The sequence below is a fragment of the Tyto alba genome, unplaced genomic scaffold (genome assembly GCF_018691265.1).
Source record: "Tyto alba isolate M040663 unplaced genomic scaffold, T.alba_DEE_v4.0 Super-Scaffold_2, whole genome shotgun sequence".
NCBI classification, from domain to species: Eukaryota; Metazoa; Chordata; class Aves; order Strigiformes; family Tytonidae; genus Tyto; species Tyto alba.
The window spans coordinates 44,089,792-44,111,650 of record NW_024881282.1 but is presented as its reverse complement, the minus strand read 5'-3'; the positions used below and the strand labels follow the sequence as shown (position 1 = coordinate 44,111,650).

General features: G+C 31.8%; 1 protein-coding gene across 1 annotated transcript in view; it reads left to right on the top strand.

The window, feature by feature from the left end:
- Positions 1-21,859, top strand: part of LRRIQ1 (leucine rich repeats and IQ motif containing 1) — a 112,073-nt gene that overhangs the window by 86,363 nt on the left and 3,851 nt on the right. Inside the window, exons 23-25 of the mRNA XM_032999856.2 lie at positions 3,730-3,862; positions 5,429-5,489; positions 10,472-10,592. Of these exons, the coding sequence (XP_032855747.2) occupies positions 3,730-3,862; positions 5,429-5,489; positions 10,472-10,592 (315 nt within the window). The remainder of the gene's footprint in view (positions 1-3,729; positions 3,863-5,428; positions 5,490-10,471; positions 10,593-21,859) is intronic.

Genomic DNA, 21,859 nt, shown 5'->3' with positions numbered 1-21,859 from the left:
CACAGATTCTTAGAGATTCTCCTTTAACTCACTTATTGTATTATCCAGAGATAGTCTAAAGTACACAAGTAGCATCCATATTCTAAACTGAACATGAATGGTGCTGCCTCAGAGCATGCCCAGCAAACAAATTTGACAGACGGAGGATGACATTTTTCTGGATCCCAAAGTTCAGTTTCTTATGGATTGGCATGTTGATTTAGGGACCTAGGAAGGAATTTTTTGTTTTCCTGTAATGTTCAGTTCCAAGTACATTTCAGGTGCCCAAGCTCTTCTGAATAAGTTATCTCTACTTAGATGCCCAAATACTGTAGAAAATGGCAGTGGGTGCCCCTGAAAGCTGCATTGGATCTGGCCTAAGTGCACAGTATGTGTGTGGATGATTATTTGGCAACACCTAAAAATCATTACTGTATTAATGCCAAATGTAAGACTATTCCAATCTTAAATTATTAACATGTGTCATGTAAAAAAACCAACCAAACAAACAAACAAAACAAACAAACAAACAAAAAAACAACAAAAAAAAAAACAGTCAAAAAGATTGAATGCTTAGAAGTGATAATCTAATGAGTGTATGATACTTCAAATACCTCTGAGATTAATTTGGTTTTTGACAGAGTTGTGCCTTCTTGCCTTCTTTGATGTATTCCTTTTTTCTTTGATATTCTAAGAGTAGTCTGGGTTTAACAATTAAAGATTATAGGTCTGATCCATTTCAAAGATGCAGGATGCTTACAGCTCCTTGGAACTTCTGTGGAATTTGTGAGTGTTAGTACTTCTACAAAATCAGGTCCAGGTTTTTAAAAAACCCAGAGCCCTGATTTAAGGAAGCTATCAAGCAAATGCACGTTAATGATACTGATACACCAGATCCTCAACACATGATGTTCATAAGTGGAATAGAAAAGTGATAATGCTGTGTTTTAATTCATAACATAGCATTTTTTTCATAAGAATTAAAAAGAGGGATGTTACTGTTAAAAAGTAAGAATATGGGTATGTTTCAAATAAGAAAATAGGATACAGTTTTCTGCAGCATTATCAAACAATTTATTGAACAGTTTCAGCCCATCTGAGAAAAAAAGCCTCTATTAACACTAATATGGAACAAGAATACTCTGTTTAATAGCATATACAATTTTATGAAAAAAAAAACTATTATGTGCACTTTTATCTTGGTCACTTTCTTGTTTCAATAAGGTTTCAATAATTAACATGTAAAAATAAATAAAAATAAATTTAAAATAAAATAAAATTTTATTAAATAAAACTAGTTGTGTTTCAAACATAATTCAGTCAAAAATTCAGGCTGCAGTTAAGGCAAATTAGTAACAACCATTTTGGAAAAGTAACGTGCCAAATTAAAAATTTTTTTTTTTGGTAAGTTTTATCATAGCTTATTGTATGTGCATCTTCTTTTGACCATCACTGACACACAGACGCAGACATGAACTTCTAATATTGGTTTTAAATCCCTACATTGATTTCCACTTTAATGGAGGAAACAGTAACAAACATTTTAATAAACTCATAAATAATACTGATCCTTTTAATATGAAGAAATAATTCTACAAAGAAAGGTGGAAATACCGGACCTACTTTTCAGTAAATACAGATAAGAAAAAACCTAAAGATAATTTCTCGGAGAATTATTCCTCATTGGAGAACATATGTAGAAGGCTCAGTCTCCAGGACTGCTCTTATGAAGTCATGCAGAATGTTTCTTACTCCTGTTATAAATAAGCATCTTCTTCATCTGAAGCACTATATAGGTACCAGTGTAGTTACAGACTTGGAACCTATAAATTTTCAAAACGTAAAGGTCAGAAAACTCTACTCCTGTACCAGGAACAGGGGAGGGGAATATCACAAACTTAGAAAAGAAGAAAAGGGTCCCACTTTAATCAGGGAAGGTGGTGAACTCTGTCATTAGGACTCTAATATTTGGCATTGATTGAGCAGTTCGCTGCTTGACCTTTTGAGTCGGCCCTCACAACCTCATTTGGGTAGATACAGTGAAAGTCCATCCAAGCTTTTCATCTTCTGTCTTCCTAAGGAGGTAAATGAGAGTTTTTTACCTCAACTGAGGATAGATTCTTCTGACTAAGTTCTAGTCTGTGAGTCAATAGCAAGACATATATGACTTCATATTCTGGACCAGTACCTTACCTAATTTTAACATGCTAATTACGGGTTTGGCAATTGAACACATTCAGCCTAAGGAATGGATTTGGTCTGAACAGAAATTCTCTATACCAAGATAAATGGAGAGCACAAGCAAAAGACATTTATATTTCAGACTATGAAATAAAAAGCTGTGATACTTCAGCAATATTCCATTAGAGCTAAAAAATGAAAGCAATGAGCTCACTGCAAACCAGGTAAATGCAAGTGGGAAACTACATCTTGCAGCTTATGCAAAGTAAATTAGAATATTTACAGAAGGCTAAGTTTAAAAAATAACCTCTTAAAGGCCTCTTAAAAGGTGAGTTGGTGAATAGCCTGTAACTTCAGTTTATGTTGTCAAAACATGAATGAAAATTAAGGCTTAAAATAAGGAGTATGAGGAAACCGTCCACCTCAAAGGCAGTTCTGACATCTCCTCCCACCCCCCTTTACAGTTATTGATAGTTATGTCATTCATAGTGGGCAAATGAACTTGATACAAAGTGATCTATATTCTTTGCTGGTTCAAGTGTAAAAGGGCAGGTATGATCCTATAGTTTACTGAGCAAATTCTAGTAGCTGCTGAGTTCACCTATCAGCAAGAGAAATAAAAATATTTGAAAGGAAAAAATGAATAATCAGCAAGAAGGAGGATAACTCAGTGTTATCTGAAATGACATTAAAGAGAAAAACAAAAAACCTTAGCACAAAAAAAAAAAAACTTTTGATGTCTCATAAAAGCCCTGAGACAAGGGTGCCAAAATGACATAGCCTATAAAGTTGATGTATAAGGGTAGAAAATCAAGTTATTCTAATCCATGAATGTCCCCATGCAACAATGATGCTTCCTCTGCAGGATCTTCCAATTCTGGCATACTCTTCCTTATGCTTCAAAATGTGTCTGGTATTCAGCAGAATGGTCTGAAAAACTGAAGGATCTCCAGAGTTGTACAGCTTTTTTCCATAATGTTGCTGTTTTGTTTTCTATCTTTGGGTGACTTTTGTGATCCAAAAGTAGGTAGTAATTTGTGAAAAATATAAAGTGTGCAATTGCTTTGAAATCCAGTATCAGAAATTACCATTAAAATGTCTTAATAAATCATATCGGTTAAAAGACAAATCAGAGGAATAAGATTGCCATGTGTCCACTCTTGCATATAATGGTGATTTTTTTTTTTTTATTTTATAGATAAAGAGAATAGTAAATATAAATGAATGTGTATTTTTAATGACAGAGATAGCACAATAAGCAACATTCGCAGATGCTATGACAAGTAATTTATATATATTTCTACATATATTAAATAAATTTATTCAGAAGGCCAATGTTTAATCCCAAAGAGAAAATCAACCACAAAATTCAAAATCATTTTAAAACTATTTCTTAAAAATGTCTGAAGAAAGTCAAGTTAGTTGGACACTGGAAAAAAAAAAAAAAAAAAAGAATGTCTTTTTTCTTTTTTAAATGGCAATAAGCTCAAAGTTTACCTGAGAATTCTTTAAAAAAAAATACATTTTAAATTAATAATGAAAGACAAAGGTATCTTTTTTCCTCCCCAGGTAAAAAAGAAGAATTTTCTCAGCTGGATGCTACTTTAGATGAGAAATTACAAAGAAAAAAAGACTTCACATACCAACAGCTTCATACACAGCTTTTGGATTATGAAGCAGCCAGTTCCAAAAATATGAAGTGGTGAGGTCATTGCCTTTAAATTAGATTTTTTTTTTTTAATTTTAAATTTATCTTGTAAAGTGAAACCTAGTTTAATAGTTCTAAAACAAACATGACTTTGTAGCTAGCAGACAGTACACTGTATTTCCGTGTCCCAAACATGGTAACCTTTAGAACTGGTTTAGTAGTCATTGTATGGATACTTCTTCCACAGTGATAATTAAATGATAAACAGTACAGAATCTTACAATAAATATCTACATAGCTTTAGAATAGCAATATAGTGTATTCTACTCTGGATTCTAAAGAGTGTAGGAAAAAATGCTCATTCATCATATATTTTATAACTTTATTGTTATATATTATGGTAATTAAATTGACTGTAACATTACCTACTTTATTAGATTTGATTAAGGAAGTAAACCTACTTTTTAACTAGATAGTATGTATTTGTATTTTGTCTTCAAAACATAAACCCAACTTTTACGTCTTCTTAGTATACTTTAGTAAAATGTTGTAGACTTGCTCCTTCTATATTTAATTATGGTTATTAAACAGGTAAAATACCAGTATAATTAAAGAAAAGTTTAATCTCATTCCCTAAACTAACATGAAGACATAGTATATTTTGGTTGTAAATTCAATATAAACCACTGATATCTAAGTGAAGTCATTAGTAGACACAATGCCAAGCACCTCTAATAAAACCAAACAGGGTGTCAATAGGTAAGCAGTGGATTTAGGGTAAGTATTTTAACTTTATTTTCACTAAAAATATATTTAATTTGTAATGAAATGGACTGCATATTGTTATGTTTTGTATGGAAAAATATTCCATATTTCTAAATTGTACAAATGACTCTAGGAAGTATATGCAGTACATATTCCTTACAAAATGTCTATCAGTCATGTTTCATAATAGTGTAACACTCCAAGTGTTTGTTTAAGATAACTGCCATGACTTTTAATTTGAATGACAACACTGGAAGAGAATATATAATGAAGTTTGAAAGTAAGAAGACATAGAAATTTATAAAAGAATTTTTAAAAATGATATTATGTTACCTCTTCAGGTGTGTGCTATGCACTAGCATTTGTACTGACATTTTTTAAGATTATGATACTATTTTTGAATGTGACAAAATTCCCACTGATCTCCACTGAATATCACTTGTAGGTTGTTTAGAACAGCTGATACATTTACGTAACTGAAAACATTTTATTGCTACATAAAGTAATGTGACAACTGATTCGGCTATAATTTGTGTCAGTACATGCAAAAATTCATGCATGGATGCATTTCCTAACATTTATCTTTTAAAATAACATTCTGTTATTGGAATAAACAATATTAATTTATAATTATTTATTGATTTTAATCTTAAATGCAAAATTTTTAATATGAATTACTCTGATACTGTAAAATAATCAATTAATATTACTCTGATACTTCTTAACCATGGGATTATTTTAAATAGTATAATTTCTACTAAGCAGGAGTGTTTCCAGGAAGAGATTCTGTGCAGGTATTTTAGTGAACCCAGTACAGTGGGATTTACTGAAATTTCTGTTCTGTGTTTTTCCCAGCTGTCATTTTTTGCCTGAGTTAGATCCTGCAATACGTGACAGTAGACGAGTACAACTTGTGGTAAGAACTTGTTTCCTTGTGGGATTTTGTAGAATTCAGCTATGCCTTGATGGTGTTTCCAAATACATACTTGATGTAAAAACAACCAGGAGATTTTTTTGATTGAATATAATTCTTTAATGTTGCCTCTATTTGGCAATCAAATCACTCACTGATGGAGATCAGAAGAAAATATTTGAGCACAAGAACCCAAGTATGTACATAGGATTCTGGTTTCATAATCTGATACTGGTTTTGTCTTTAAAACATAAAATGCTACTCTGTTTTTTCTAAAGCTTCTAAAACAACCTATTAAAAAATATTTTTAAAAAATTAAATATGGTTCAGCACCAATTATGCTATTGACTGAAAACATGTATTCTTGTCAGACAAGTTTAAATGTTCTTAGATTCTGTAAGTCACATACCTAAATCATTCTAATATGTCCACAGTGTGATTTATTAAAAGACAGTAAATTGGACTTAATATATTAATACAGTGACATTATTAAAAACAGTGTATAAAATCAGGCTTATTCCCACAACATATTTTCTGTGGTTTTTACATCATAAAATACCATCTACTCTTTTCATGATTCATTCTTTTCTTTGGTGCATTTTAAAGAAAAATGGTATTTTCTGAAATGGGTAGTTCTGCAGTTTGGCAGGAGGGGGAATATGAGCAACGTAACAGTCTGAAGATTCACAAAATTAAAAGACTCAGTGTCAGAGGTACACAAAAGTTGCTCTGATACTGATTAGTGTTATGATGCCTACAAGCCAATTTATGCTCTGTGTATATATATATATATGCATGTGTGTGTGTATACACACATACACACACTACATTTTACTGACAAGTTAGCAATGTTCTTTTTCATATTATTACATGGGGATTAAAAAAATGGAGGAAAAATTTACAAACTAAACAGAATTAGTGTCTTATATCCATACACATACTGCAAAATGTTGCATAAAATGTATTTTCCAGTTAAATGATATGTCATATAACTCATTCTGTGCTCTGAGAAATCTTAGCCTTTTCTAACCGCTGTTTTAGCTTCTCCACCTATGGTATATGCATGTTTTGGAAACACTTCCATAAATTCTTCTAAAATTCACTGCTGAAAAAACACTTTTAAGACTTAGATGTTACTATTACTGAGTTCTTTAAGTTAGATTTTGTCAAAGATTTGTCTCTATTGTGGGGTGTGTCCAATTCTTAGATTCCTGTTAAAGTTTACTGGCTGAAATCATGAACCAGGCAACCATTGTGATGGATTTTGGTTGCAGCAGCACTAATAGTTATTTGTTAGGTAAAGTCTAAAACAGTGATTGCTCTAATTTGAGCAAATCATAATCTAATAATGTTATCTAAATTACACATTATGTAGTTATATGTAAACATATGTATACATAGGTAGATTGTATCTTATTTACAGTGAGTAGTTCTATCCACAAAATACTGCTGCAATCCCACAACAGTATTATGTGGTATGCCCACTTAACTGGCATATGGGATTGTCACAGCCCATGCCACATAATTACATAGCTGTTCCACATGAATGAAATACAAAGAAAAAATAAATAGAAGGCTAAGAAATAGAAAAAAGAATAAAACGTATCTCTAGTTTGGAAAGCAGTACTATATACGCAATGAAATAATGATGTGGTTTGTACATATAGATGGCTAGAGAATTATGGGTTTAAAATTTATATGGGTTCTCTTAACTTTTAAAGGTTGAAATGTGAACATACTCCTAATGTTTTTGCACAGTATCTCAGCTAAAATCTATGAAATCAAGACAAATATGAATTTGACACTTAGCCACTTAGCTGCAATCATTATCAAAAAGTAGGGAAAGTTATGGTGAATTGAAAGAAAGAGGAAAATAGACATTAAATCAATCAATCAATCAATCAATCAATCAATAAATAGAGAGAACTAGAAAAGGAAAACATTCCTGGGCATTTCCAGTAGCTTATTCATATGTCATATGCTCAATCATAGAGTTTCCTAGTGTGTAATAGGATCCCTAATTTGTCTGTTCCATAAACCTGAATTCTGAAAGTACTAGATTAATATAAGATGGTATTTCAATGGTTGCATATTACCAATAAAGTCTTACCCCTTCTCATTAGGGAATAAACCCTATGTAGTAACCTGCAGTAAATCTAAGACCTTATTATGTTAATCTTGATAATTTTGATGATTTTGCTTACTACTAGTTGTACTACTACTACTACTATTACTACTACTACTACTACTACTACTACTACTACTACTACAATGTAAGTGCTTAGGAAAGCATGCTGACTTACAGTTTAAACTGGACACTTAAAATTAATATGATTTTGCTGAATGGCAAGTAGGATAGACTTCCTGAATCATCTTTGTATGTAGTTTAGGTTACCTACATGGTTAACCACTTCACTGTTAATCAGTATCTCCAAATCATTAACATATAACTGGAATTTAGAAGCCCTTTCTACTTCAGAAGGTTACAGAATATTTTGATAATTTAACATAGGAATAGACAAATATTCAGATGCAAAGCTGTATTCAAGCAAAGACTCCTCCTGATTGAAATTAATTTCAAAATAATTGGAAAAAAATTAAGGTTTGTAGTAACAAAGCTAAAGGCAAAAAGTCTGAAGAGTTCAATATGGTGATCACTACAGATGGAAGTCCAACACTAGACTCTGAAAAAGTGTACCAGTATCTTAAATTTCTTCCAAAAATTTGACTCTAAGCTATAGATGTAAAAGGGAAGGTTTTAATTAGCTTCAGAGGACTTTCAATCAGGTTCTTTACAAACCTGAAATTAAGTTTGCTCCAGTAATTAATACATCCTTAAATATTACTCTGACTGTAATTGGGTAAGAACACTTATCTTTATTTGAAAGAAAATAACAAATATTTTACAACAGGGAACCAGACAGCCCTATTAAAATATAGCATATAAACTGAATATTGTTGTCTACAAGATGATGAAGCCTCAGTTTCTATGATGATAGGGATTAGATAATAGTTCCATGGAAAGGTTAGTTGTTTAAAATAATGTGGCCTCCTGGGTTTTTGAAAATTGAGACTTTAGAAATCTTCTGCTGTGTGTTGAATCAGGTTAGATGGAAATAAAAATTCCATTGGTTTGAATCTCTCTGAGCATCACAATGACAGCATTATTTCTACAAAGGAAAAAACTAAAAAAGTTCTATTTAAAGATTTTGAAAAAATATTTTTGAACATTTTGTTAGAGCTTGAGCTCCCATAAGCTTAAAGCAACTGTAAATATTAAGGCCAAAAATATAAAGAGTTGTCAGGATAAAACTTACTCTTTTCAAAGTTTCTTGACACTGCTATGGAAGAGAAAATAAAATATCCGTTAACAGCAATAATATAGCCTGCTACCTGTGCAAACCAAAACTTTAAAATCATGGTTATTAAACATATAAAAGGTGGGCATCAGAAAACAAGGGATAAACTTTCTGTGCTGACACAAAGAGTATGCAGTCACGAAGGAAGAGCATAAAATCTCTATATCTTTGGAGCTGTTGGTTTGAAAATACACTCACTTTTTAATGAATTTTACATTAAACAGTGACTGGGTAAAGACAAAGAAATGAAACAGGTCTCCACTTCATCTGAGTTTGCTAAGTTAGACTGGACTACAAAGCCTGTCTGCATTGGTGCAATGCTGCTCTTGGTACAGTGAGCTGGTTTGAACAGGAAGTCTGGAGATCGTCTCCTCCAGAATAACCTACAACTTTATAGTAACGGCATTTTCCTGAGAAAAAGGGAGCTGCAGGCTTCTTCCCCCCACAGAAGGACTTGAGATCAAATCTCTCAATTCCTGATCAAGAGTCTAGCTGCTATGATATTATCCAAAATTTTGGTGACATTACCACTGGCATAGCCTTTCCTTTTTGGTTGTTCGTTTGTTTTTTATAAAAAATAAACTCTACTCAGTTAGACACCTAGCTTCTGAAAAGATTGGGGATTTTTCAGCCCAGGTAGAGGAAGGACTTAATCTGCCTTCTGTACTCCACTGCTTGAAAGTATGGAGACTAGAAAAGCATGTCCTTATGTTCATTACTTCCAGCTGACTGACTCTACACTGGGGATTTTGTAGATAGCTCCTCTGCAGTATCTGATTTTTCCCCATCATTGTTACTGGCCCTCAGTATCTAGTCAACAGTATTTTAGATGGCTGGTTTCGGTCTTGAATAGCTTTTAATTTCAAGGAAAGGGAGTTCTCATTGAGTGAATGTGAAGTCAATTCTTCAAAACTAACAATTCACCATTTACAGTGTGTGGTATCTTGCAAGTCAGTATTGTTAACCTTTGCCTTACATGTTTCCAAAACAAGGTCCCGTTGCTAAAATGAAATATGATTTTTGTTTCTGTTTTGCCATATTTATGTGCAGGTAACGTGCCTCATGCCAAAATATACCACCACTGGATGTTAGAAGCTTGTAATTAATAGAATACTCTTACCTAAAGTATAATTAAAATGCTCTCTGATGGCTATGGTTAATTAGCAAAAAAATAAAAGATTAAATTACTTACTAGGCCTTTGACTGATTAAACTGATATGTGTCCTGGATAAAACATAAATATTGAAGAAAATAATCCAGTATGACATCTCTGACATTCATCTATAACTTAAATTATAGACTGGTCAGTAAATGATCTTAAGCTGTTTAAGGTTTCATCAGCCATCTGCAAGATTGATTTTCTTCAAAATTACTGTACTAAAATGTTTTCTTTTGTTGTTGCACTGACTTAGATCGCAAACCACAATTTTAAGATCGGCTCTTATTTACAAAAATGCTTTGACATAGTGCATTTGTTCAGCCTAGGCAACAATAAAGGATTGTGGTATCATTTTGAAGAAGGTTGTTTGACAGACCCTGTTTGTTTATTTGGGGTAATGTGAGCTGCATTCAGAAAATGTTATATTTTGTTTCATGATTGTGTACATTCTCTCCCACTGCTTCCAGGCAAGCCCTGTAAGCAGAGAAGACACGGATTTAGACCTTGTTTCCATGGCCAGTGGAAGTGCTTTGACTGAGAACAGAGGGAAAAATAAGCAGCCACACAGACACTCAGCAAGATCTTCAAGTAAGTTGTGGGTTTTTTCAGTATCAGTTTTAAAGATCGCTTTAAAATGCTCGGTGGAACTGAGCATGCTTGGAATCCCCAATATCACATGCTACTTATCTTTCTGTTTCTTTCTTAACTAAAATATTTTCATATGTTTTCTATAGTTATGTTTAAAAACTGCATCATTAATATCAATAGACTTTCCTCTTGTGATTTTAATGGGAAGTTCCGTGTGATGCATGCTAGGTCTTCTGATGATGGAGTTGTCAAAAGATTTTATTTTCTCTAAATTATAAAATGGAGTGGGTTTTGTAATGTTCTCTTTATATTTTTTTTTAAAGAGGTTTGAAAAATACATGTTTTGTTAACTGAATACCAGAACACATATCCTAATCAAGCCATGGATTTCTGTCTTGTTGATTACCAATTATGCTGTAGTCTTTGCATCCCACTGAACTTACTATAGCTCTGTGGCAGAGGATCCTTTTAAAGCCTTGTATTTTTACCACTCTAATTAATAAAATAATCTATATATAGAAAAAATGAAAAAAATAAAACTTGAAAGTCATAAAATGATAGCATTTTAAGTTTTATGTTTTATTTTGTGTAATATAACTGAATAAAATGTTAATATATTTCTAATAATATGACATACTATATTTTGTCATTTGTGTACAATGTCCTTTCCAAATAAATAAAACTCCAAACCCCAAAAATGTACATTACAGAAAACATAAGCAGTATAAAATAACTTTGGCAAAATTATTGAAATTCCTAAAACTGTTTAAGTAGTGAAGTTTCTTGAAATGTTTTATGTCAAAAAAGAAATCAGATTATTTCATAAATTATATGTAATTGCTAGATTTGCTTTTTGATTATGTTTTCATATATGCTGACTTTTCAATTTGAATGAAAAACAAATTAAAATTAAAGGAAAACATGTAAAAAACTTGATATCTCTATTTTTCTGACATACTTTTTAAAGGCTTTGGAATAAAGATTTATTTATATTATATTAGTCCACCCCAGGCAAAAAATAACAGTGAATACAATTTGTCCATGCTTATTCACTTGATTTACATTCCTAAAATTAGATTAAATAAAATTTATCATCCTAGTCTAAGTTAATTGCATCCATGGAGAAACAATATGATTTTTTTCTCTGACTGACATCTTAAAAGAGAATGAATTGTGTCCTGAGTTTTCTTGTTTCTCTCCGTTGGCTAGTGAGGAAGCCCCACCATTTAAATTAAATGAGATTCCTAATTGCTAAAATCCTGAATTTAGTTGAGACAAATCTAAACTACTGATGTCAATGGAAAAATTGTCATTATATTCACATATTCTGAATATAATGTATGCATATCTTGAATAATTGAGGTAAACAGTATACACCGCCTTCATATTAATGTATAACTTCTATCTAGATTGTAACCTATGCTATACCTTGATCCAGAAAAATAAATAATAATAAGCTATTTTGATGAAGATAGGCATGTAGAAATTGTCTATTTTAGGAGCTTGGGAACAGTAAAGAAAAATAGTGTAATTGTATTACACCTTCAAAAAGAAGAGACCACGAAACAATCAACTGTCTGAGTCATAAGTGTGAAGACAGAGAGACAGTTTACTGTGTCTGGTAATATATTTTTTTTTTCATAAAATACACATCTACATCACAATTACATATTCATTATCCTTTCAGTGGTCCAGGAACTAAGAAAAAAAAGACCCAGGTCTTATGTCTTTCTGTATATGTTTCTGCATGTGCATTTATATAAACTTTTTCATCATGGATTTGAGAAATTAAACAATTACAATACATTAAATTGTAATGCATATTATATATAAAACTAGACATTACTATTATCTTTTTACAATTTATATGAAGTATATAAACATGTTTATTATATTAGTTCTGGTTGCCAAAGGCTGTTGCTTTTCAATGATCAAAAATAATTTATTAGCCCTGTGGTATTCTTAATCTGAAAACATTAGAAATTTGACTTTGTTTATAATGTATTCATTATAAAATACTTTCCTGTTGTATTGTATCTCTTGGGTTTTGCTTTCTGAAATGTTTAATGAAGAAGCCTAGAAACTATTTTAGTGATTCAATAGATGTATTCCTTTTGAGTTAACCTGTGCTTGAATTACAGAAGAATTTAGAAAAGATGCTGTGAACTTAGAGGTGCTGATATTTGAATAAATTGTTGAATCAAGTTCTTGTACCATTCTTTGAGGAGAGTTCAACCTCAGTGGTTTGAAAGCTTTAATTAATAAAATATTACTAAGTTCACTTTGCAACATCCATAATCATGGTTGTGTCTCAGAATTCTTTTTAATTATTGGTAGCAAGTCTCCACAAACTGTGCAATACAACTGAGAGATGTTAGTGTATGTCAGATATTAGTTGGGAGTATCATGTGTTTCTTGCATAATTTGTAATTCAGTAATTGTATCAATAAATTGTTGAGATCCTCTGGGCTGAGAATTGAGTTCTAAAAATGCAGGATAAAAGATTTTTCAGTAAATTTACTCAAAAACCCCTCAAATATATATGACACTGAAATAAAATGCATTTTATATTCTCCGGGGACATGACTGTACATGAATGACCCTGTTTTTATAGAGAGAAAACATACAATGCTTCAAAGTTGTTATCCTTTGATTCAGAGATTTTTTTAGAAAAGATAAGTCAAGATTTTCAGAAATATTTTTGGGAACTGCCCAACTTTGATTTACTTTTTGTAGACCTTGTTTTCCAAAGGTAGGTTTTTAGAATTCCTGGTTAAAGAATTTTAAGGTTTTAATCACCCATATTTACTATTTAAAAAAAAAAAAAAAAAAGAAGCTGGATGGAGTAGATTAATCCTAAATTAACTCAATTCTGTTCATTGACAAAACAAAATGAATTAAAGAATACAATAAATGCTAAGAACATATTATATCTCAGTTTAAGGAAAGCATTTGTGTACTTAAAAGTATTTGATGTCATTCCATGTTATATGTTCAAAGGGAAAATTGACTGTGCATTAAATTCACCCTGTATTAAAAAAAAAAAAAAAAAAAAAGTAAAATATATATAGGTATATATATATAACCTAAAGAAAGAGTAGCAATTTTTCAGTTGGACTAATTAATTATCTATCTGATTTAGGACCTTGCTTCTATTTATGGCCCATATCTTATGTTCTCAAACACACTATTTTATATTCCTTCCAGAAATCGTACTTATTTCTTTATGCTCTCTGGTAACTTAATTTTTATTTTCTATTTCTTGAGGTGATTTTTTGGGGTGAGTGGTTGTTTGCGTTTTTTTGTCCATTCCCATCTGTCCACTGCTGAGATCTCAATCTCTATGGTACCTAGAGCCAATAAACTGGAAAAGTAGGTGTGTTAGAATGACCTTTTTCTGACTGTATTTTCTGCCTTTCAGTTTCACATAAACTTACTACGCTTTTGTAAAAAAAAGACAGAAAAAAATGTTCTTTTTCCCTGGTATATAATTTCTCTGTAATACACATACATGAGCCATGATGGTTAGTGGCTTACAGTCAAAGTTACACTAGATTCAAATATTAGTCCTACACTCATTGGTATTTTTATTAACTCCATAAATATTGCTATGAATTGCTGGTTATATATATATTTTTTTAATACTTTCCTGAACGCTGGTAGTGTAGTCAGCACTAAGTTGCAAGATGGGCATATTTTGCAAGAATTAGAAGTTAAGTAATTATTTTTTTTATGCCTAGCTAGACAGGATGATTTTCTTTTATAATAATGTCCAGTTTATGAGTAGGCTATGACAATCATAAACTCCATTTTACCATCCTAATCTGGTTCTGCCCAGCCAATGTTGGATCTTTAGATGAGTCTCCTACATATTTACATTGTCTACCTGTCACCACCATTTTGTGGTTTTCTTCTCTCTGCAAATCTTAAACTTTATTTTCATTGTACTTCTTGTCTTATGAACTACAATCTTTTGACAGGGATTTCTAGAAGCACCAGAATTTTAAAGTGGAGTACAATGGAAACCGTGCCTCTAACTGTTATTTAAAATACTTCCCAGAATTCTTAATTCTTCTCTTCTCTGAATTCTAGTCTTTCAGGAAGCCTCTGATATCAGTAAAACACTGCTTTTCAGGAAAAAAAAAATTAAAAATTGGACCTGAGTCTTGTCATTCCTTAATCACTCCTAGTTCAAAAAATGGCCTATAAAAACTATCCCCACTACAAAACATTTATCAATTTAATTTCTCAGATAAATTCCAACTTTACCATTTCGTTAGTCAGTGAAATTAAATTAATGAAGTTTAATAATGCCTTTCTTACACTGGAAAGACTTCAAACTCACAGAAAATAAAAGCAAACAAATACAGTAACTTTTATTTTACTTTCCTTTTTACATCTTTCTCTCAATTCCTCTTTTTCCTCTTGACAGAACCCCCACCTTGAGTATTTTGCCTTCCTTTGATAATGAGTCCTTAGAAAGTCTTCAACTTTGTTTTAAGCAGTGTATGGTACAGCTTCACTTCTTTACAACATTCCTGCTTTCCTTCTCCTCTCTCCTTAGCATTAATACTGTCTATATATGCTAGTTCCATAACTGCTGTCTTTCATTTAGGATTTGTAAACTCCCTGTGTGCAGTAAACATCTCATTTTTAAGCTCTTTCTTCATGCCTTTAGTCTTATTTTACAAAGGGATTTCTGGATTTCTGGTCGTATTTCTTCTTTCCATTTTTTTTTTTTTTTTTTTTTTCCTTATGCAGTCTGAATTAGAAGTTTGCCATCTTACAGAAACCCAGTAAGAAACATCTTAGAAGCATGGAATCAAATATGGAGGTACTTATTTACTAGTCCTTTCAATTTCTCAGCACTTACCTGATTAGTAGATTTCCTAGAAGATAATGGTAAAATTTATGCTTGCTCCTTAGAAATGTGTGGAGATGCTGTGAGTGTATAGAGGATATTTACAATACAAATTACTTATTATCATCAGCAAAATGCTGAACACAATTTACCTTAGAAATCACAATGGCTGTCACAATTTTAGAAATAAAACCGTCTCTTCGTATAACCACATCTGTTTATATGACCACATGAATGTTAGTGGACAAGCATTTTGTCCAGTAAAAGATAGTGATATGAGTCCATAGGATTAATATTTTTGTGCTTGGAAAATGAAGGCATGTAATTGATGAAGAAAGGTTCTACAGTTCTGTAGTAAATAAAATTTACCAGGCTCTGATACCTAGTAGAAAAGCATGAATATTTTTTGTAAATACTTTCGACATAATATTTTTTTTCTACACAGATACATCTGTACATTTTACCAGAATACGAAATATGCCTCAGCAAAAGAGCTGTCAAACCACCATACATTAATACATAGCATATATTTACATGGTCAGAGGAAAATGGTTGGAAACTAATTAAACCTATGTTATAGGCTGAAAGAATGCAAAATAACCTCAGTCTGGAAATCCTTAGACATGTTAGAATAGAATGGTACCTAGGCAAAAAGTCTTGCAAAAAGATAGGTAATTTAACAGTGGCAAAACTCTGTATGAATTTGAAATTCTTTAATGACTTCCAAAGAAGAGCTTTCTCATATCCTGCAAACTTATGGTGCAGGTAGATAAAGCTTAAAATCTTAATATTGCATTACATCCAAATTTTTCATCTGACTGATGCTTTCTTTCACATAATCAGTGAGAAAAGTCACTGTATTAGAAATTAATAAATCAGTACAACACTCTATATTTTAAACATTCTTCAGTATGCTGAACTTTACTTGATGTCCTATAAGTGAAAATACACAACACAATGGATCTTGTTCATGTGCAGACTTAGATACTAAAACCTACTTTTCTGGAGATAGTGCTAATAGGATACATTTTATCCACATGAGAGAAAGTGTTTGACTGCAGATTCAAGAGTTTTGGCTTCTTCCAGTTCTGTCACTAGCCAGTTAGTTGATAATAGGAATGTATTTTTGAATCAATATACATCAGTTTTCCTATCTGCAGAAATAATAGTCATGATATATACCATGCTTGTATAATGTTTATGTATCTGCTGATGAAAGGATGATAGCATCATTATGTTGAACTGCTAGGAAAGGGAAGGGTCCTCCTCCTCATTTGTGAATTGGATAGACTCTTTGGAAGCTATTATGTCAATGAAAGAGTAATGTTACAGTTGGATGTACACAGGTACAGCCATGTAAATGATAAACTAGTTACAGTATGGTGACAAAAATCAAGGGATATGTCAAATGGTGAAATGACTAATTCACAAAATACAGATAAGTGGTGACAATGTACATCTAACATTCTTTCAGAGTTTCTTAAAATCACTGATTTTTTTTTTCTTAACTAGAGTGATATTGTATTAAGTAACAATAGAAATGCAGTAGTCCTTCAAGAAACATTATTAAAAATTCAACTATCAATTTATAATGATGAAACTAGGAAAAATCAGGTATGTACCATGAATTCCTTTCCAGTATAGGTATAAATCCTATGTTTAGTAGTAAAGTAAATCAGCAGAAGTGTCACCATTTATGTGTGCAGAAAGCTATTGATCTTAATATTACCTCTTGAGAAGAATACTCCTCTCAAAAATGAACATAAAATTGTGAAGGTAAAAGTGAATTTCTGAGGTGAAATCCTGACTTAACCAAAGACAGTAAGCCAGATTTCAGTATGATACATGCATCTAATACACAATACAAAAAACAATATTTTAGTGGGTTTTTTCCTATTCACAGATATAACATATGAGTATTTCCCTGTTCTTGAAGCATGCAATCTTAATAACTTCTATTTTTTAAAAAATGTAAGGAAACACACATGGAGGCCTGACTTATCAGTGTAATTACACTGATTTCCATACCCAAGTGTTTTAAAAATTAGACTAGTGGTGAGTGTAATTAAGAAGAAGAAAATCTGGACCAGAAAGTACTTGTGTATGGTTTTGCATAATGAGAATACTCATGCATGCACATTTGACATATTCTGCAGGTTCTAAACTTGTTTCTATTTATTAAACACAGCTGAAAGATACTGCTTACCTAACCATCTGAAATTCTTATGGCTATGCATATGTATTTTTCTATGTATTAGTTAGCTATCAAACAGCTCATGCCTAATCTTTTTGAACAGACTACAGAATGATAATTTATAAGATGCTGCTTAATTCACTGAGGTTACATATTTAAAAAATTACTTAAATGCAGATTTTAAAATGCACTTAGAACTTTCTTCCATTACATTCAGCAGGCTATGGAGAAAAATGATACATTTTCTCATGTAATTTCATCATCTGTGTTTTGAATAATGAAAATAATTCAACTGTGTATAACAAATACATAGAGGCATTTCCTAAATTTTAAGCACTTAATTTTACAGCCTGATAGTCTTTTAGTAGGGTTTAGGGGGTGGGGTTTTTTTAAAGAGAAACCAGGTTAAAAAAAAAAAGAGAAAATCCTTTCTGAGACATTGACGTACATGCAATTTGAATACCAACTCGGAACCTTGGAACCATTAGACCCACCACAAGGATTTCCATCATATGATATGAGTAAATAATAGCAATTCTAGGTTTCCTTAGCTGTGGGATAATTGTCAAGTACCTTCAAAAGTATTTCTCAAGTCAATACACAGAAAGACTTGGTAATTAATGTTGGGCTACTACAGAATTGTTGCATTGGATGACAAAGATGTGTCTATAGATTTTTTTTCCCCAGGACAATCTTTCTTTCTTGTTTTGTTTTTGTTTTGCTTTTTCCTCCTAATTTGTCTCTTCTACATTGCTGAATTTTCCATACTTGTGTTCCATAATTCTTTCTTTTACTATGAACAACTTGTGCTTCTGCTCCTCCAACTTCTTATTCTAGCATAAGCTTCCTCTCCCATCCACTCTTAGGTTTCCTTTCCTCAGTTGCCATCAATTCTTGTGTTTCTTTCCGTAGATCCTTGTCTGATTACCCTTTTCCTCTCTCTATGTATTCCCTTTTGTATTCAGCTATTCCTTGCCAGTATTCCTCAGATTCATCATCTCCTAGTTTAAGTCTCCTTCAAATTTGGCCTGGTTTAGTGTACTATTTAGGCAGATCTTGATACATCTTAATACATCTTTTTTATTCTTACTCAGTTCCCCTTTGCCAATTCACAACTTTCTCTTCCCCACATTTTTGCTCTGCTGTCTGTGTCAGTCTATTTCTCAAGTCATTCTAGTGTCTTGTGCCAGCTACGTCAGGGTATTGTTTGCAAAGCTGGCCTTAGTTTCTCTCACCTTAACTCCAGGTCAGTCTTATTTCTCTCTCAGGTTTTAATTCCAGACTTCTGCCTCTTCTATCAGTCTCCTTCCTGTAGGAGCTTTGGTTCTTATCCTCTACATAGTTCCTGTAGCCAGCCTCCATCTGCCACAGAGAGCATGAAACAAGAAGTCTCCTAAGTTCCCTGACCTAGCATGATCTTCAACATTATTTTTAGGAATAGTCTTTCTTAGCTCCATGTAACATCATGGTAAAGTGCATTTCCATGCTGACTGATATTTTAGGGAATATAGCCCCAAGAATCGAGAACAACTCCTCCAATCATGTAGAAACTTCAATTTGTATATACTTGATCCAAATTTGGACAGATCCTAAAATCACGTCTCTGTTACTTGGCAGACTTTAAGTCCCCTCTGCAAAGGGCAACATAAGTATTTCACATATTTTCTTAGAACTGATTGACCTTTCAGAAAACTTCAGCCAAAGGCAGACACTAAGTATGTAAAATTTCATCATAAGTGGTCAAAATTGGGGAAATAGATAAGGAGCTGAAAAAAAACAAATAAATATTGGGCTTTAATAACCAATGGTGCTAAAAGTCCTGTTTCTAGTTAGGAAAATGTTATATTTTACAGGGACATATTTGGAGCATTATACTTATTATGTTGTTTATTTTAGGTATGTAGAACGACAATTAGTAAATGTTTATAACTTATTCTTGTAAATGCTTATCTCAATTCTTTTATGTGACTAAGTCACATTATAGAATTCAGATTATTCCAGTATGTAGTTGTCAGCATGATCTGGTTAGGATAGCATCAATGTTTGATAAACAATGACATTAAAGTTCATTTTTTCTCTAAAATTTTAAGATTAGTCTCTAGTCCTACTAACTTGAAATCAAGGAGAATTCAAATCTCTGTATGGAAAGAAGATAGGATTTTGTATAAAATGATACTGAGGCTTCGCAATGCTATTCAAATATGTGTGAAATACAAAAATTTAATGTAAAATTGCAATACAATAAATATACTTTTGATGTAAACAATACAACTAAAATATTTTTGATTTGACTTCAATATAGCCATAAGTAACATTATTAAAAAGTAACTTTTCTGAGATCGTACCATTTACCTTTTTCACAGACCTGCTGAACCTAGCTTCTTTACAGAGTTTAAATTGATGTAAATGCTTTGCTGCTAAGGATTTGTTCTGGTCACTTTCATTAAAATGTTGAAGTTTTTTCTCCATGCTTTCTTATGCTGTATTTGCTCTTAAGTAATACAATATGGTAGGGACTTTGAAATAAATTATATCTCCAGACACACAATGTTAGGTGGATCGATAAATGCCCTATGACGTCTACTATACATCATAAAATTTCTATCATAACCTGTTTAACAAAGCTTTTCTTCTTGGACACCAAGAATTTCATTCAAAGCATTTTCATATTGCATTACTTATCAAAACAGGGGATATGTAAACCTTGACATTTGTTAAAAGACCCAGGCTTTAACCAAAAAAGACCAGAACAAATCAATAGCAGAAAACAGATTAAACAACAGAAAAGTGACTGCTTAGAAATAGAAGCATGTGAATTTAACCCAAGACAAGCTTTCAGCACATACTCAAAAGAAATGGTTATTTGATATATACAGGCACCTGAAAATCTCTCAGACTATGCTGGACTGGAGCTTCATGCAGTCAAATATTACAATTAAATGAAAGTACAGTAAATAACTGTACATCCTGTCTTCCAAAGCCTAGTTTGGGATAGGAGAAATTAAATTTCTTTTCTTGGCTAAGATTTTGTTCCCATATGAGTGGGTATTAGAATAACTGTATATAATCTTAAATTATACTTAATATACTTGCCAGGTTCTATTTAGTTCTAGTACCAGTGATCATTAAAAAAATTATGATGATGATGATTATTATTATTGTTGTTGTCAAAATTATCAGTACCTTACAGAGTAAAGCCAATGTGATAGTTCTAATTTATATTTAGTAAATATGTCTTGAAACAGTGTGAATCTTTCTGTTGTTGCCTTTGGGTAAGGCCTGCTACAAATATACTCATGGAACATAACATGAAAAGAAACTATTATGTTAATGCTTACAATTATTCATAAATCACAAATATACATGTGCATATCTATGTGTGCATGTATGCATATTAATGAAATATATGCCTTACAGATCTCTTTATAGCAAAATATGACTGTTAATGTCACCTTTTATTTTACCAGTCAAAAAGTTCTGATAATACTAATTTTATTCACTGATATATGCTAATATGTCAAATGTTCATTTACAAGACACATTGCAGTTTAGGGAAAAATGGAGGCATTGCAAATCCAAACTTCTTATAAAAACTGTTCACATCAGTAGTGATGCTGTAAGAGAAAGATACAATCTCTCAAAAAAAAAAAAATTGAGGTGTAAAGTAAGACTTTAAAATAAACTACAACCTGAAGAACAGTTAAAGGATCTCATGGAGATTTTTAATGTTTTAATAATACCTGAATATCTGACATTGCAGCACTTCAGGTGTGTGCTTAGTAGAACATTTTTAAAAATGCAAAATATTTTCATTTGCTATCAATCATTGGGTTTTGGTGAATCTTTGCTTTATTTTTTTCTGTACATTGAACTAAGTATATTCCCTACTTCTTATTATTTTCTCCCCTTTCCTTAAAATAAAAAAAAAAATCTCATAAAGTGATAAAATTGCACAACTTCCCCTGAGCAGGTATAAATGTATTTATGTCCAAGGAGAAGAAGTAAAGCACAATAAATATAAGTAAAGACAACAAATATAGATGAAACAAATATAATGAGGATTCAGTTACCTATTTGTTTTTATATGTTTTGTTTGGTTTGGGGGTTTTTTGATGTTTTGTTTTGTTTTGTTTTTAGAAAAACAAGACTGTATTTTTAAGGAACATTTCTAGGTTCAGTCTCTTAATTCAAAGTGGCATAGTCATCCCTTAC